Source organism: Serinus canaria, chromosome 7 (genome assembly GCF_022539315.1).
Source record: "Serinus canaria isolate serCan28SL12 chromosome 7, serCan2020, whole genome shotgun sequence".
In the NCBI taxonomy this organism is placed as follows: Eukaryota; Metazoa; Chordata; class Aves; order Passeriformes; family Fringillidae; genus Serinus; species Serinus canaria.
In genome coordinates, this window is record NC_066321.1 from 27,621,273 (window position 1) to 27,638,188 (window position 16,916).

General features: G+C 39.9%; 1 protein-coding gene across 5 annotated transcripts in view; it reads left to right on the forward strand.

Annotated features, from left to right (window-relative positions):
- ANKRD44 (ankyrin repeat domain 44) overlaps positions 1-16,412 on the forward strand; it is a 128,950-nt gene extending 112,538 nt beyond the window's left edge. For 3 of the 5 annotated variants that reach the window (XM_030241573.2, XM_030241574.2, XM_050976907.1), the window contains exons 18-28: positions 290-491; positions 4,305-4,383; positions 5,445-5,562; positions 6,199-6,415; positions 7,112-7,199; positions 8,045-8,128; positions 9,357-9,502; positions 10,316-10,398; positions 11,546-11,628; positions 12,719-12,810; positions 14,811-16,412. In XM_030241573.2, coding sequence (XP_030097433.1) covers positions 290-491; positions 4,305-4,383; positions 5,445-5,562; positions 6,199-6,415; positions 7,112-7,199; positions 8,045-8,128; positions 9,357-9,502; positions 10,316-10,398; positions 11,546-11,628; positions 12,719-12,810; positions 14,811-15,076 — 1,458 coding nt within the window. In that variant the 3' untranslated portion in view covers positions 15,077-16,412. The remainder of the gene's footprint in view (positions 1-289; positions 492-4,304; positions 4,384-5,444; positions 5,563-6,198; positions 6,416-7,111; positions 7,200-8,044; positions 8,129-9,356; positions 9,503-10,315; positions 10,399-11,545; positions 11,629-12,718; positions 12,811-14,810) is intronic. The other 2 variants (XM_050976908.1, XM_030241577.2) reach the window with 1 other exon arrangement.
- The last annotated feature ends 504 nt before the right edge of the window (positions 16,413-16,916 follow it).

Here is a 16,916-nt window from a genome sequence, read left to right on the forward strand (position 1 = left end):
CCTGGCAAATTATTGCCTGAAATTTCCTCACTTTGGGTTGTAGTAGAATTTTGGAGCAAACGAAGAATCATAATTTCTTTTCCTAAACTCTAGGAATTTTTAATTTCTTGGGTACAATGTAACTTGGAAGAATCCTTTCAGGCTGAAGAGAGAGTCATAAGGAATCAATAAAACAGATTTCTGTTGTGTTTAGGAGGCATTGAAAGGGCTGGATTTTATTCAGAATTTATGGAAAGGTCTTTGATAGACAGGAGTTGTGTTCTTTACATGACACAGTTCACAATTCTAGGCCTACAATGGTCACCATCAAGCTCTGGAGGTACTTCTGCAATCTCTGGTGGATCTGGACATTAAGGATGACAAGGGACGCACTGCTCTGGACTTGGCTGCCTTCAGAGGACATGCAGAGTGTGTGGAAGCTCTCATCAGCCAGGGTGCTTCTGTCACTGTAAAGGACAATGTCACCAAAAGGACCCCCCTCCATGCCTCAGGTGAGTGTGATCTTATGCTACCCCTGTGCTATGAACCCTCCCACACTGGAGCAGGTACAGCTACTCACCTGCTCTTGCTATGCACATTTCTCCTAAAGGGAGGAACATTCTCACTTGTCCTGAGGAGTGGTACTTGTTTGCTGATGTTGTACATTTAAACCATTTTTCTACTGGTTCATTCATCTTTTTTTCCTCTACCCCTGTGGTTCAGTCATCCCTGGTACAGAATCCCCTATTTTTGCACACCACTGCTGCTCTGCCCTTACCTGCTTGCCTCTCTCTGTTCCCACCTCCTCTTCAAGAGGTGTGATGTTTCCCTCATGACACTTTCTCTTGCTGCTTCTTCAACCAAATAATCAGGGGAGGGAGGGAACACTTGCCTCGCTGCTTCTCCTTTGGAAGAAAAGTTGAAAAATAGATGTGGGCTCTGATTGGCAATGAAAATGTTCTGGTGTTCAAAACATGCAGCCATTTGCAGTGGCAGCACCACAGAAAATCACCCCCCTCTCTCAGGCTCCTCCTCCTGAGCCAGCCTGTGAACTGGCACTTGCTGGCAGCCTGCTCCTTTCCTCCTGTGTGGGGTGTTCATTATGTAACATGCAAAATTAGCTGGGAAATGTAGACTTTGTCATTTATTTGAAGGGTATTATTTGACAGGTACCTGTCAGGTAAATATGCAGAGGTGCCAAAGGAAATGTGTCTCCTCTGCTGTTCCAGGAGGGCTCTGTGCAGGGTAGCAGTGGCCTCTAGTGGGAAGGAAAATGAATACCACGTGGATAATTAATTCAGTACCACACTTAATTGTCTTTCTGCTTATCTTTTCATCTTGCTGAAATGCATATATATTCTGTAGTATCAGTTTGTTCTCTGTGTGTGATCGTGTAAGTGCAACCTCGAAACATGAGGTCAAATAGACTTAGCAATTTTGCCTGCAGCACTGAAGGAAATGCTCCTAACAGACCCACACTGCGTACTAAAAATGCTTCCTGTCTGCTTGACCTTTGCATCAGGACTCAGCACATTTCTCCCCATGATAAATACTGATGGTTTAATTAATTGAAATCAATATTAGTGCTACTACAAAACTGAGCTGTGGTGATCAAGAGCTTTCCCTGTACTTACTTCAAACATATCTTGGGATCTGATGTGAACAAGGTGTGACTTGGTCTGGTATGTCATCACTATGGCAAAGATTTGCATTTATTTAAAAATGTAGTTATAGTGACATAAGTTTTAGTTGTCACAACTGAACTGTAAAGGTTCTTCAGTGCTGAGAAAAGTGAATGGTAACAAAGCCATATTTTTGTTAACAGCTCTGACTTAAAATACTAAACTGCTGAGTAAACTGAGTAAATTTGTTGAATGGAAGATGTTATTTTAATACACACCTTTCTTACTTTCACATAATTTCAGACTGTGTTCCCCCCACCCCCTTTTAATTTGTTTTTAATCACCTCCATCTCTGTGGTATTGAGTGCCTTCCATATGAAACCAGTAGGAAGAGTCATTGCAAACTTTTCTGGTCCATTATGCTTTTTGCTTCTCAGACTAAAAAACATTCCCAGGAATGCAAATAAATTGTTCTTTAAATTTGCAGTGAAGCAAAATAAGTCAGTTATGTGTTATAAACAAGCAAACATAAAAAACCACATATACAAAAAGCCCAACGAAGAAAAAAGGCAAAAAATCCTGCCCAGGAATGCGACACAAAAGGGAACATGTACCTTGAGCAGAATGGAAAGCAATGGGCAGATGGGTTGAGTATTTGAACTCCTTAGTAAAGGAAATTCACCACTGGCATGAATTTGAAAGCTTTCAAATGTGAGTTAAGTGCACTTTGGGTAAATATTCATTAAGACAACGTTTAGAACCTTCCACTCAGCAGCTCAGTGGAGTCCTGTGGAAGTGATCTCTGGAGTAAAGCCCCCACCACCACCCTCTCCAGCCATCCCCCTGCAGTGTGCCATTCTCATGGTGCTCCCTAGGGCAGTGCTTTGCTGAGGAGCGATGGAGCAGGGCTGGTGCCACCTGCAGGGAGCTGCTGCACATTCAGAGTCTGTGCTGCAAGTGTAAAAGAACAATTTTAAGGAGGTGCTGCAATTTCAAGGAGGTCAGCTGGTGCCTCTGGAGAAACCCAGCAGGATTCTTGCTGCGTTATTCCCCTGAGTGCCAGCGTGCCTTTGCACACACCACAGCGAGCACCTGCTCGTGCTGCACTGGGAAGAAACAAGAAGGAAATCTCTGCCCAACCCCTTCAACCTGTTTGCCCTCATTGCTTCTCATTACACCAGCACAGTTACTGGGCACTGAGCTCAGGAGGCCTCAGTGGTGGATTGGATGACAGAATTCTGCACGTTTGTGTCAGTAAAGGGATTTGGGACTTGAGGACTCACCTAATGAAGTGTTTCTTTTTTCTGTCTGTCCCCAGGAAGTAACAGACTTTCTCTGGCCTCATTACATGGAGAATTTCCTTTGCCCAATGATATGTTCCCTGTGTAATTTCCTTACCACCAGCTTCTCCTCTGGCTAGCCTGGGGAATCCATTGCAAATGTTCCCCTGGTGTTAGTGTTGTGGGTCTGTTGGTAAAACTAATGTTCCCTGCAGGGTCTGTAATGCTTAGCAATCACTGGGTCAGCTCCTAGGAATTTCTGGAAGAATCTGTTCTAAAACTCATTTACCAAAATCATTTTCACACATCTCTGTGAACAAGTTATGATTTCTCTTCCTCCTGCTGGGAGAAAGAACAGACCTTTATTCCCCCCCCTCAAGCCAGTGAACTACCAGCCCTGCAGAGCTGTTTACATGTTATGTATATGTCATTACTTAGTGGTAAATAACTAAAAATGCCTTTTATTTTTCTGGGTAAATCAACTTAGATTATTTTTGGATGAGTAATTTAAATGTGATGATGTGCACCGGTTTCTCTGCCAGCATGATGTGACATAGGTGGTGTCCAAGGGTTTTGCCTCAGCCCACAGGGTGTAGGCAGTGTGAATGCATGACTTGCTGTAATAAGAACACAACATGTATCTGCTGAGCCCAGGAATTGTTTTTCAGAGAAGAAAATATCTGTCTCTTCATCCCATGAAAGTCTGAAGCCTTAAAGCCAGCTGACACACAGATGGGATTCAGTGTCAGGCCCTACAGAATGTAGAGACTCAAAGCTGTTTCCTAGCAGCAATGGGTTACATAAAAAAACCCAAAACAACAAAACCCAAAAGAACCCCCAAAATATCCCCCGCAGCAAAATCCCCAAACACCACCGAACCCAAATGTTTTGATAAGTCTTATTTTTGATAAAATGGATAATCTCAAAGGGGATTTTATTCTCTGGCGTTACGTGCATTTATGAATTTGACATTTGTATTTTTGATCATTCTTTACAGATGTTTTTTTTTTCCATAGCAGCACTGAAGTACTCACTTGTACAGTGCACATGAAATTAAGGAACCTTGACAGTGTATTTCCGACTGTGTTCAACCCTGAGCACAGAAAGCCTTGCCTGCCTGCTCAGTCTGGGGGGATTTTGAAATGCTGTCTGCCTTAATAGAAATCTTCTCAGAAGGGAATATCACAATTTCTGTTTTACTCATTTGGCATTTTTATATCGAAGAGAACCAGTCCTCATCTTCGTGAGGTCAAGGAAAAAACAGCTCACCATTTCACTGGCACAAGTTAAATGAAAATTGGGGGAATGTTGATCTCTTATATGGTGGAGTATTTTCCCTGTTTATAAGGACATTTCTTATCCCTAAGCATTCCAGTGGCAGAGAGTCTGAAATTAAACATAGATTTTTTTTTTTCCTTTATAGTCATCAATGGCCATACCCCTTGTTTACGGTTGTTGCTGGAAGTTGCAGACAACCCTGATGTGACAGACGCCAAAGGACAGTAAGTTTTCTTTGGTTTTGGTTTTTTTCCCAGCTCTGTGATTCAAATAGCATCTCATATTTCTCACAAAAAAAAGGACTTACTTGAAATACTGTATTTCCTGCACTTCTCCTCATAGAGTTTGGCAGAGATTACAAAGTAGACATTCAGTTGATGTAAGCCATGTGGAAAGGACTAATCATTAATCTTAGCCTCTGCTTCATACTTTAAACAGTCTTTTATAGATATTGAGGGCCAGATTCAATAAAAAATGAACAGGCTCCCGAGATGTTTCTGTAAAGTCTTCTTTCTAAAACATTGCTATTCTAGGGTTTATTTGGTGCATTAGACTGGTGCAGTAGGACACAGTGTTTATTTGAGGTGACACATGCATCTGAGATGTTCCTACACAAACTTTATTGCTTCTTAAATGGCAGTTATAGAGGGAGAATAAGATGTATTTTAAAAGTGAAAATGTGAATGGTTTAAGAAACTCATTTGGGGTGTCTGGAACATATAATGTTGTACATATAAAGTCTGCACATTTAATTTTAAATGGTATTAGTCTGCCTAAAAACAGATGGAGAATAGTTCTCTTTCAGAAACAAATGAAAGACATGTTAGTCTAAATTTTAGCTTGAATATTTTCCTCATGTCCCTTCATCCCCTTTAAGCAAATGTGCAGCATTTGCAAAAGAAATACTCTGGGTCATTGTCATCTTGGTAACTAGCAAGGACATGCATTCACAAGACTCGGTATTGTAAAACTCTTGTGTCACTGGAGGTGACAGTAATTATAGGTTATTAAGAGAACAGATTGTCTTGAATGGTGTTTTTTGTAAACTGCTTACAAGTGGGTTTGGTACTATTTCAGTCGTGGCAGTTGGTTGTTAAACATCTTAATAATTTCATACTAAAGGCCTTCACTTGGGTGCCATATATGAGCATGGGGAAAAGAACTGGGTTTGTGGGTAGGGGTGGCAAGAAATGCAGGGTTTCCTGATTTCTCTGTGGAAGTTAGCAGGGACAAACACTATGCCATTTTATAGCTCTGACTGCTCTGCTTTTCTTTTTTTCCCTAGAACTCCATTAATGCTTGCAGTGGCATATGGGCACATTGATGCTGTTTCTTTATTACTTGAAAAAGAAGCATCTGTAGATGCAGCTGATCTCCTGGGATGCACAGCTTTACATCGAGGGGTGACTTAATTTTTATAATCCTTTATTATTTGTTTTGCTGTGACTACAACTCACTTATAAGCACAGGGATGTTTAAATCTAAAGAACACTGTAAATGATTGGAAACATGACCAAGCATAATCAATGAGATGTGCTCTTAGTAATGCTTTGCTTTTATTTCACATTTGCCTTAATTAATTAGACAAAATAATGATTAGACCACTTTTCTTATTTTCCTCCAGACACTTTATAATAGTAGTCATTATTCTTGTACCTGACCAGCTTAAGAATTCTGAAAATAACTGCTTTGAAAGAACTGGCCAGTAGTTACTTTCATTTTTCTTGGAATGGTGCAAATAAGTCCTGTAAGTTTTTCCTAGAGGCAGATCTAATCTTCTCTAGTCCAGCTTGACTAAGCTGACTTTCCTAGCTAAGTCTAGCCTCCTACCCAATGTGGAGCTGATGCATGGGATGATATTTTTACAGAACTTTATGGTAACTGCAGTGAGCAGTTCAGCGGGTGAGCAAAGGGGCTCTCACCTGTGCCTGCTGAATCCCATCCACACATTTCATGCTCACAGGTGTCAACCACATTCCATATTTCCATGGCAAGAATCTGTGTTACATCAACCTCTTTACACCTTTCTTTGTCACCAGATCATGACTGGGCACGAAGAATGTGTTCAGATGCTGTTAGAGAAAGAAGTCTCTATTCTGTGTAAAGATGCCAGAGGCAGGACCCCTCTGCACTTTGCAGCAGCTCGGGGTCACGCCACGTGGCTGAGCGAGTTACTGCAGGTGGCACTTGCTGAGGAGGACTGCAGCCTGAAGGACAACCAGGGCTACACACCCCTGCACTGGGCATCCTACAATGGTAAGGCTCTCCTGGGGCTCCTGCCCCTCCTCAGGGCTGGCCTCAGCTTGGGGAAATGTGGAGGAACTTGAAATGAAGAGGGAAATTATCCCTGTGTGCTGTCAGTGTTAGCATTTGCTGTGTGCACCCAGCAGTTCAGAGGCCAGGGAAGTTCCACGGTACCTCCCAGGGAGTTTGCAGCTCATTTGCTCCAAGACACAAGAAGCCAGATGAAATTCTGGTTTTATTCATGTCCATGCTGAAATTGATTTCTGAGTGACCAGGAATGCTCCTCTGAGCTCTTGGTGCAAGAGCTAGATGGATATTCATGAGCTAGATGGATATCCATGTGCTAGATGGATATTCTGAACTGAACTGATTATTCTGAAATGGATAATCTGAACTCGTTGCTTGATATAAGGATAAAGCTTCTCAGTATTGTCATTTAAGCTTTGGATGTAATGCCACATACATGACATCACATTAAAAAGAGCTTTTTTGCTTTCCTTTTTTCTTAGTAAATGCAAATATTAGCCCAGATCTCTCTTGCTGCTGCCATAAAATTTAAAAATCCTCTGATTTATCACATAAGAGCTTATATACACATCATGTTCATTTTTTACCTTGAAGTGTTAGATTCCAACCTTTGTAAGCCTAAGATGAATTAAGTGAACTACCTGCTTTGTGCAACACTGTGAAATATCTGCTCTCTCACAGGTCATGAAAACTGCATAGAGGTACTCTTGGAACAAAAACTTTTCCACAAGTTCTATGGTAACAGCTTCTCTCCATTGCACTGTGCCGTGTAAGTAGAAATCTCCAGTAACAGCTGAGTGTTGCTTTAGGATATGTTTCCAGAGAGTAGCAGTATCAGAATAAAGCAAGCTTTTTTGGAAATTATTTGCATGAGCAAATGATTTTAAAGCTGATCACTTGAAATAAAATTCTTTGTGGCCGAAACATATTATTTTAAATCAGAATTTCTAGTAATAGCTTTGAAAAAAAATTCAGTATTCATAGTATTTTAAATGAGTATGCAATTTTCAAGACTAATAAAAGGTGTGCAAATTTAAAATGAAAATAGCTTTTAATCCAGTGTGGAAGTGTGTTACCTATACTGTGTGTCTACTACTCTTACTAAATACTGTTCATTTTCATAAAGAAATGAGACAAATTAGCAAAACCCAGAAAAAGTGTTAATTGAACACATCCATCAAATCAAAGTACTAAATGTGTGAGCTGGAAGAGATGTGGGTTTCAGTACCTCAAACATTAGAATAAATCTCTTCATGTAAGTGTCTATGACCGAGTGCTTTCCAAGCCTACGGGTGTTTGGCATACAGACTAAGGATATTAAGATATTAGGGTTTTAATCCTAGCTTTGTTCTGGACTTGGAAATTACCTTGGTGCATAGTGAATTAAGGATCAGCTTTGCTTTAGAGACTGAAATCCATCATAGCAGATGCAGTTTGGTTAAAGGGAGAAATTATGAATATGCAGAAGTGTGACTAAAAGCATTAAGACAAAGGCATATTAGGGTAACTTAGAAATAACCACTAAGAAATATTAATGGGAAGTCAAGTAAACCAATATTGGAAACTGGAAAAATATGCAGACATGGCCTTTTCAAAATGTATTTTCTTTGGCAGAATCAATGATCATGAAAACTGTGCATCACTACTCATCGGAGCCATTGACGCCAGCATTGTCAACTGTGAGGATGACAAAGGAAGGTAATAGTTCCTTGGACAAATTGCATCTCATGACTCCATTTAATATTTTTCATAGTTCCTTCTGAACCTCTGGCACTAATCCTTACCTGTTATGGTTGAGCTAAGACTTGTCATGCTGCCTCTTTCAGACAGCAGTTTACACCGCAGCACAGCTAAATGGTGTCTCACTTGAAGCAAGAATATCAAGTATTCACTGTCAGAGTGCATATGAAAAAAATATAAAAGTAAAAGTATTTTGCTTGTTTAGAACAGCTATGGCTATAGGCTGTTTCCCTGGACCTGTTTTCTTTGTTAAATGTTTAAACACATTTATCTTTGCTAAATGGAGTGATACTATGTACATACAGAAAAGATTTTCATTAATAGTTTCCATGTTATGTTGGCATTCTCAGGGCACACAACTGAGAATATTATTTTCTACCCAGGAAAATAAAACTATTACAGCATTCAGCCCAATCCTTCATTTGTCACATTGAGAATCTCCTCACCATATATGTATATATTTAATTAAAATTGCTGAAATTCCAAAAAGTGAACATTTACTGTTTTCTTTGATTAGAACAAATTTAATACCCTCAGTAACAGTGATTACATAATTCTTTGAGGGTAAGAGCACTTCACTTTTGCTGATAAGCAAAACAGAAGCAACACTGAGCTGGGCCGTGTACCAACTATCTTTCATCTCTAGTAGTCACCCTTCCGACCCAAAATGCCAAAGAGCCACAGTGCATGAATTCCACTGTCTATGCCTAGTAGAAACTGATAACCTTCAAAGAAGATGGAATTCCTTCTGCCTTTTATAGTGCTGCAGTTACTTGTGGCTTGTTGCTGCAGTACCTTTGACTACAATTCAAAATATTTTAATTTTTTAAAGTAATGGATCTATTCTTTTCTGATAGTTCTTCCCAACTGAGGCTTGCAAAAAAAAAAAAAAAAAAGGTAAAATCAGATTAATACAGACGAGGGATTGTACTGCTTTTCATGTTACACAGTATGCTAAAATAAATAGGTGCTAATACAAGATTCTTCACAGTGTCATATCTCCATACTCTCATATCCACCTTTGGAGACTGGAAATATTTAACTTGCTTCAGCTGCTGCTACTACAACTTTCTCATGGCGATAACTTGAAATTGGATGGGGAAAAGCTCTAGAACCTCTTGCACTGGGAGGTCTTTGGGGAGGTTGGGGTATCTGTAGCATGAGCTGTGTGGGTGTTGCCCCCCAGGACGCCCCTGCACGCCGCAGCCTTCGCAGACCACGTGGAGTGCCTGCAGCTGCTGCTGAGCCACAGCGCGCGGGTGAACGCGGCCGACCGCGCCGGCAGGACGCCGCTCATGATGGCAGCGCACGGCGGGCACGTGGGCGCCGTCGGTGAGTGCAGCCCTGCCCTCTGCTCCTGCACTCCTGCCCCACAGGGCCACCCTGGCAAAACCCACCAAGGAAAATGGATTGTGTGCATAATAGCCTTCTGCGAGAACATAGCTTTTCATCCATTTAAAAACACTGCTTCTCTGCAGTCTTGGTGAACATTTGCAATAACAATTTTGGGTCTTTCTTCCTCCCATGAGCACACTGTAAGAGCATAATTCTGTTTTCCTGTTTACTTCCTTGATTTTGAGGAGCAGTAAAGCTGCATGTATGAAAAAGAATATGTAAGCTTTTCCATCCTGTTTTATAGGAAGCCCCATTCTTGAAAAGGCAGCTATCAGCAGCTGCTTTTTCCAGGCTAGACTGTGTGCCACAGGCACACTGATTGGGGGGGATCTTATGGGCTTTGCAGAATTCCCTTTTCTCTAGCTTTAACAGCACAGGCTGCACCCCAAGTTCTTTATATCCCCTTAGCCCTCTCAAAGCAGGATTTACAGTCGTTCTGAGGCAGAGGTGATTCAGGCTAAAATTCCTGATCTGCAAATAGGGAAGTTCATAAATAAATTAAGATCGATATATGTTTGACAGTTTTGGGCACCACAAAGAAGCTGTTAGCTCTGCATTTGCCTGCTGATTAACTGCACAAAATTAGTCTGTTCTCATTCACTAATTTCATAATTATAAGGCTTACATCATATAAAGACTTAACTGATTAGCCTCCATGCACATGTATATTGAAATAGTAATTTTTTTCCTCTCTTTGACATGTTCGTCTGCCCATTGGGTTTGCTCATTGATTTCCACTCTATACCTCAGACTTTTTGGTGAACATTGCCAAGGCTGACCTGACATTAAAAGATAAGGAGTTGAATACACCTTTGCACTTGGCTAGCAGTAAAGTAAGTCAAAGACCTCTCTGTGCTTTTATTCTCGTCAGTCCATATGAATGTATGTGTGTGTTTATGCTCCCAAGATTTTTTCTGCAGTGGAAATGTGGTGGTCACAGTTGTGGTGAGGAAGGGAAAGTTGTTCCAAGCTTTTTCTCTTGTCTGTTTTAAAGTATTGTCTATTGAGAAATAGGGATGGCTCTTATGACAGCTGAAACATAAGTGACACTAAGAGAAGTAAAGGAAACCCTTTAAGGTTTTACCAGATAATCTCACTGTAAAACAGCTTAACAGGTTCAATAACAAAGAAAAATAAAATTATTTTTATTTATCTTCAATTCCTGTGAAAGGAGACCAAAATTTTCCCTTAACAAAGCAGGAGTGAAACCAGAGGTATTGATTAGATGGGTGATGGAGTCTCTTCCTAAGCCTTCTTCCTCTTAATTCCAATTTCTACTGCTATTTCTGCAAGAAAAAATGCAGAGAGGATTCCCTTTCCCAGGCCTTTTCTTTTGCTTCTATCCACAGATTGGATTCCAGTGTGATCATATTACTCCAGTTTCTGCAGACACATGAGCCTTGCTGAATTCTCAAGGTCCTTCAGGCAGCTGTTACCCTGCCAGGACTGTAGGCTCAGCCTCTGCAACTTGTGGTGCAGAAACAGGATCAGAAAAAAGGCCTGGATCTGTATTATTCCCAAAGTTCCATTGTTAGAGCTCTCTGACACTGAAGAGGTTTTCTAGCAGCTTATTAATACTACAGAAAGGCATTTAAAGACCCACAAAGTGTGGTATTCGTTTCTGAGATGAAAGCATTCTCTGTCACTGTGTAGTTCTGATAAATCATCCACTGAACGTTCACTCAAGAGAAAACAGCATTCTCTGAAAGCTGAGGAAGTGAATTCATATTTAATGAATGCAGGGTTGAAAGACAGGTGAATGTCTACATTCCTAAATGTGCTAAAACATCCCAGCAGTGGTGGTTCACAAATGGTGTTTTAAGACTCGCTTAGTTCACCTTCTACACAGGCTTACTGAGCAGCATCTTTTGTGTTTCAAGTTGAGTTATTAAATTTCACTTTTATTATGTAACATTTCTTTTGCCTCAGTTTCGAACTCCTCAGCCAATTAACACTCTTGGTTTTTTTCCCTGGCGACAGGGTCATGAAAAATGTGCCTTGTTAATACTTGACAAGATCCAAGAACAGAGCCTTATTAATGCAAAAAATAATGCATTGCAGACGTAAGTATGGCCTGATCCTTTCAAGTTCAGTTGATTTACCAGAATATTTCAGTTTACCATTTCAAATTCATGCCTCAGATTACTTAATAGAACAGTAAAGTTAATTTCTGATTTTTTGGAATGCTTTCCCTTGAAAAAGACCCAAATTGTATTGCACTCTCACTTTTAATTTTGATTCTGCTCGTGCCATTTCTACGTTTGATCTGGTGGAAAAATTATATGAGGTCATTTATTTAAAGACTCTATCAAAATGTCTGTTAATCATGTGAACATGTAAGTATACATCTGGCATTTTCTAGTGAACTTCATCCTAAATTTAAATAATTTATTTAGACTTACTTAGACTTAAGGTGGTACATTTAATTCTCTGAAGGTTTTTTAGGTGATATTTGATGTGGAACTTCTGTCCATAGCATGTGTTATCAGCTGCAACTGTTTGTTGGCATGGGGAATCCCACCACAGGAGATTCAACCATGAGTTCAGGTGGCAGATCACCTGGAGCTTGCAGAATAATTTATTCCAACTTAGCCCTTTTTCCCCCCTCTTCCAAGATGAAAATGTTTTTCCTGTCCTGCTAGCTGTCCCCAAACAAGAGCATTGGGTGTTGGGCCAGGAAAGGAGCAAACCAATGGCTATTTTTAATATCCAGCTGCTCTGCAGTAGCAGAGATTAGCAACTGAGTATTCAAGGATAAAAAGGCAATACAATGATATTGAACAGCCTGTAGCAGCCAGAATTAAGGACAGAACATAGGCATTTCTTCAGTCTTGGATTCCTTTTCCTTTTAAACATTGATTGTGTGCTGCAAACAGTGCAAAAATGAGAACCTTTTAAAGAAAGTCTTTAGGCTGGAAAGTATTAAGCAATGCTTGTGTGCTTGCACAAAAACAAATTTCATGTTTTATAGATGTGGAACATGACAATTATTTCAAAGGCTGCAATAAAATTTAGTTTCTATGATATAATTCTAATGATCCAAGGAAGGAAACCATTCTCTTTCAGATGCTGGGTATGCTTTAAGCATTGCCTAACTTTGTTTAGAAAATCTGTTGTAAACTGAAGTTGAATTTAGTTGTTGTGTTTTTGTAGACCTCTTCATATTGCTGCACGAAATGGCCTGAAGATGGTGGTTGAAGAGTTGCTGGCCAAAGGGGCCTGTGTCCTGGCAGTAGATGAAAATGGTAAGTAAATGATACACTTTGACAGACTTCAGTAGGACCCAACAGGTAATTTTACAACAGACTGAAGCAATAGATTTAAAAGGTGATGATAGACTTCACTGATGCTTTTATCCTTCCAAGAACAGACAATAAGTTGTGTGAGTACCTATTAAAAAAAAGAAAATGAAAAGATGCTCTTTCTTTAGTATAAGAATCTACTTTAAACATCACAGTGGTCCCTTTTACTGTTCATTTTGCATGTACTGTCAACAGCTAGTGTTTTTTAATGCCTGAGTGCAGTGGTAACTTGAATTTCCTAAACATGCAAGTGGCACCGGATAATTCTGACGCCTTGCAGAAGAATTAAGGAATTTGCATTCAATCAGCGCATGTTTTAATGGGTAGGAAGAAAACCATCAACATGTGTTTGAGTGTGTCCCAGCTCATTCTGAGATCAAATCTTGTGCTTGCCAATTATCTGACCAAGATGCAATTAAATTACTGTTGTCTCATAAAAATACATAATTGGTTACGAAATTAAATAATTTTATTTCAGACTTCAGTGAAGTCCTTCCCTAAAAACTATAAGGAACCAGAGAGGGATGTGATTCTACAATTATAGTTTTTAAAAATATCTTCCTGAAATAAGTTGGTTTTTCTTGCAATACTAACTTCATGGCATTAATGTAACAATTGGGTACCTCCATCTTTCCATATCTGTAAAGTAACACTAATTAAAGTAACTATTCACCCATCATTGCAAGACATTTGAGATCTGTGGATGAAAAGAAATGAGTGGTATTTACTGTAAACCAAATGCTACTTAGCTATACTTGCACAAATGAGTTCCATAGAAGTCATCTGACCCTAATCTCATTTTAGAGATAGGGGACAGAGAAATGAACCAGACTGTCTTCTAACCACAGATTTTATCCTTAAAATAGTACATACAGGTCCAGGTAATTTGTATGTAACAAGCAACAATTGGATTTAAATTTTATACACGTTAGTTTTTCTAGGAACAGCAACAAATCTGTATTCACTTTTTGCCTACCAAGTTCATTTGTGCTGCAGATCTTGGCTTCCTCAAGGTAGTAGGTACCAAAAGTGGGCACTGCCTGGCTTTACTAGTGCTGCAGTGCTGAAGGATGTAACCATCTGCAAAAGAATTTTTCAGCTCTTAGCATAAAAGGAGGATTTGTTGGAAAGGGCTGGAGTTCTGCACAGCAGCATGTAAAATGTACAGATAGTAAGTGTAATGAGCACTCTGGCTTCCAGGGCTCAGTACATGAAGAGCTGCTTCAGGGCAGTGCTTGGACAGGACCCAAGTTAAACTGCAGTGAAGACAAGCTTCTGATAGCTCCCCAGTCCTTTGTTTGACTGACATTGGTGTCTTAGTAGCTGTGTATTTGAAGTATATGCCATGCTTGCTGAATACAGCTGATATTCTAACACAGTGTACGTTTGGGTATTGGGTAACTAAAGATCCAGTCACACCTGCTACCCATGCACCCCTGCACTGGTCTAATTCTTTTATAATATAATTACTAAACAAACTGCTTGCCAAGTTGAGTAGAGATACTGAACTGATCAATCTTTAAAACTGTTTGCTTATTAAATCAAAATTTTTTAAACTAATCTCTGTCAGGTGTAATGCAAGTTGTTGCTCTCAGAATGAGACTCGTTGATACGCACAGAAACCGTGGCAGTTTCTGTCCCCGTTGCTGTAGTCCCTGTGTTCTGTACCGGCCGTGCTCTCTGTGCTGTAGAACCGTGTTTAGCTTTGATTGACCCGGCGCAGTGTTTGCTGCCTGGTTTCACACAAGCAGTGCTTGTTGTGGTCCCGGTGACTGCAGCGCCCCCAGTGCCTCTCCCAGCATGTCCCGTGTGAGTGAGTAACACGCCTGGCATGTGTAACCCCATCCATGTCCCCACGGTGTCCCTAGAGATGTACCTGAGGAATGCCGGGTGCCCCGGGTGCCCTCAGTACTAACCATTGCCTTGTCTGCGTTTGTGCCCAGGTCATACACCAGCCCTGGCTTGTGCTCCTAACAAAGACGTGGCTGACTGCCTGGCACTCATTTTGGCTACCATGATGCCTTTTTCTCCCTCCAGTTCAGTGACGGCTTTCAACTTCGCTTGTTTTAAAAAAGACAATTTGGGCAGGACGCACCTCTGCGATGGCTCCGCTGTGGGCAGCATTAACTCTTATGATAAGCCCTTGAGTAATAACATAGGAACAGAGGATGGGTACAATGAAAATGATTCGGATTCTGAAACATTTTGACTCATTTGTATTCCAAAACTTTTTTCGTTATTGTTTCTTTTTGGCTTTAATTTTTGTCTTTTTAAACAGCTTAAATCCCACAGTTATATTCTTAACTTTTATTCTTTACAAGTAGGTATTGAAAGATTTGTAGTGCCGGTGAGAATCGAGCCTTTTAAATAACAAAATTAGAGGGATTTATTGGAACATATTCCTATTAGAGTTCTGCAGCTTTTCAGTTTCCTGATGTTTTCTTTAGGCCCAAAGTGCCCCTGTGGAAAGTCTCTACCTCTTATTTTAAGTAGAAAAAGAGAAAATGCCTTTTTTTCTTTTTGACAGCACAAGTAAACAGGGAACTGTTTGTAAAGAGTTCTTTCGTGTTTTAGCTGCACCTTTAGTGCACAATCCTATTTCCAGCACACCCTACAGAGATTTGAGCATCCCCCCTTTCCTATGTTTGTCTGTTTCCTGCTTCCAGGGGCTCTGTTAATTCGATAATTTTTTTACATGAACCAAAGGTAAAGTTGTAATCTTAAAAACTGCCTGTATTACTTTTCTACAGGAAATGAAACATTTTACATTCTGCCTGTATTAAGCACTTAAACGTACAGAAGGCACTTTTTACAGTTCTTAGTTGCAGTACACAATTAGAGAAATGTAGTTGTTAACCCTAAAGGCCAAATTCTGCTCATCTCATATTTTCCCATGAACATCACTTCTGTAAAATGCTAATCACTTGGCCCTTATTTTTTTTTTTTCAATTCAGCACAAATGTTTATTTGCACTACAGAATTAGGGTCATTAGATGTTTCTGTCACCTGAGCCATTAATCATGAATCCAGTACCAGTAAAAAAAGGGGAGAGGGGGAGAAATCATGTGTAGACAAAGGTGTATGTAAAAGTTTCTAATGATTTGCCAACTTAAATGGCGCTTTTTTTCCTTTTCTATGGTTAAATAATTTATTTTTACTGTAAGCAGTATTGAATTTTAAAATACTTTTGCCAGTGTTTGGATTAACAGAGCAAAGGTAAAGCAATGAAAGCCTAACACCAAAAGTTGAAATACCAAACGCCAGAAAGAGCCGTGTACCATGTAGGGGACCAGAGATAGAAGCTAAAAAGCCTTTTGTCACCAGCTTTTAAAGCAGTGTCAACTTTGTGAATATGTTTACTCCTTCTGCCAAAGTTTCTAGGTCAAATGGACCCCGACCCACCTCTGCAACAGATGTACAAAAGGAAGAATGAGACTTTGTAAACAAAAACAAAAAACACAAACAAAAAACTATCATGAACTAACCAGCCGTACCAAGAGGACCAAAATGCTTCAGTAATTCAGTTGAAGACTTTGCTACTTTTATTTTTTTGTTCAAATGTGAGTGACATAATGAAGTAGTTTTTTCCTAAATGATAAAAATATAAACTTTTGAGGTAAAAATAGTCTTGGGTGAATTTTACATTTTATGACACAGGTTTCAAGTTGACATTTTTAACTGATGATGTGTTGATCACAGGTGGGGATTTTCCCCAGACTTAAGAATATGTTCATATACTTTTAATGTAAATGTGTTTCTATTTATTTGAGATGAAACAAATGCCCAGAAAAAAAATCACTATGGCTTGTTCTCCTAGTTAGCATTCATGCATACTGAAATGAAATGTGAATCTGGCAAAACTGATGGCCTGAGGAGCAAAAAGGAAGGGTTGGATGCACACTGGGAGAGTGCCCATCTCGCATGGAATGCAGAGGTCCACTGTCTGTGCTGGGAAAAAGCAGAAAGTAAAACACCTTCCTCTGTTTAAGAGCTGAAGAAGGATCCAGCCCCTTGCCAGACAGGTGAGAAAACCCACACAGCTGTGGCAG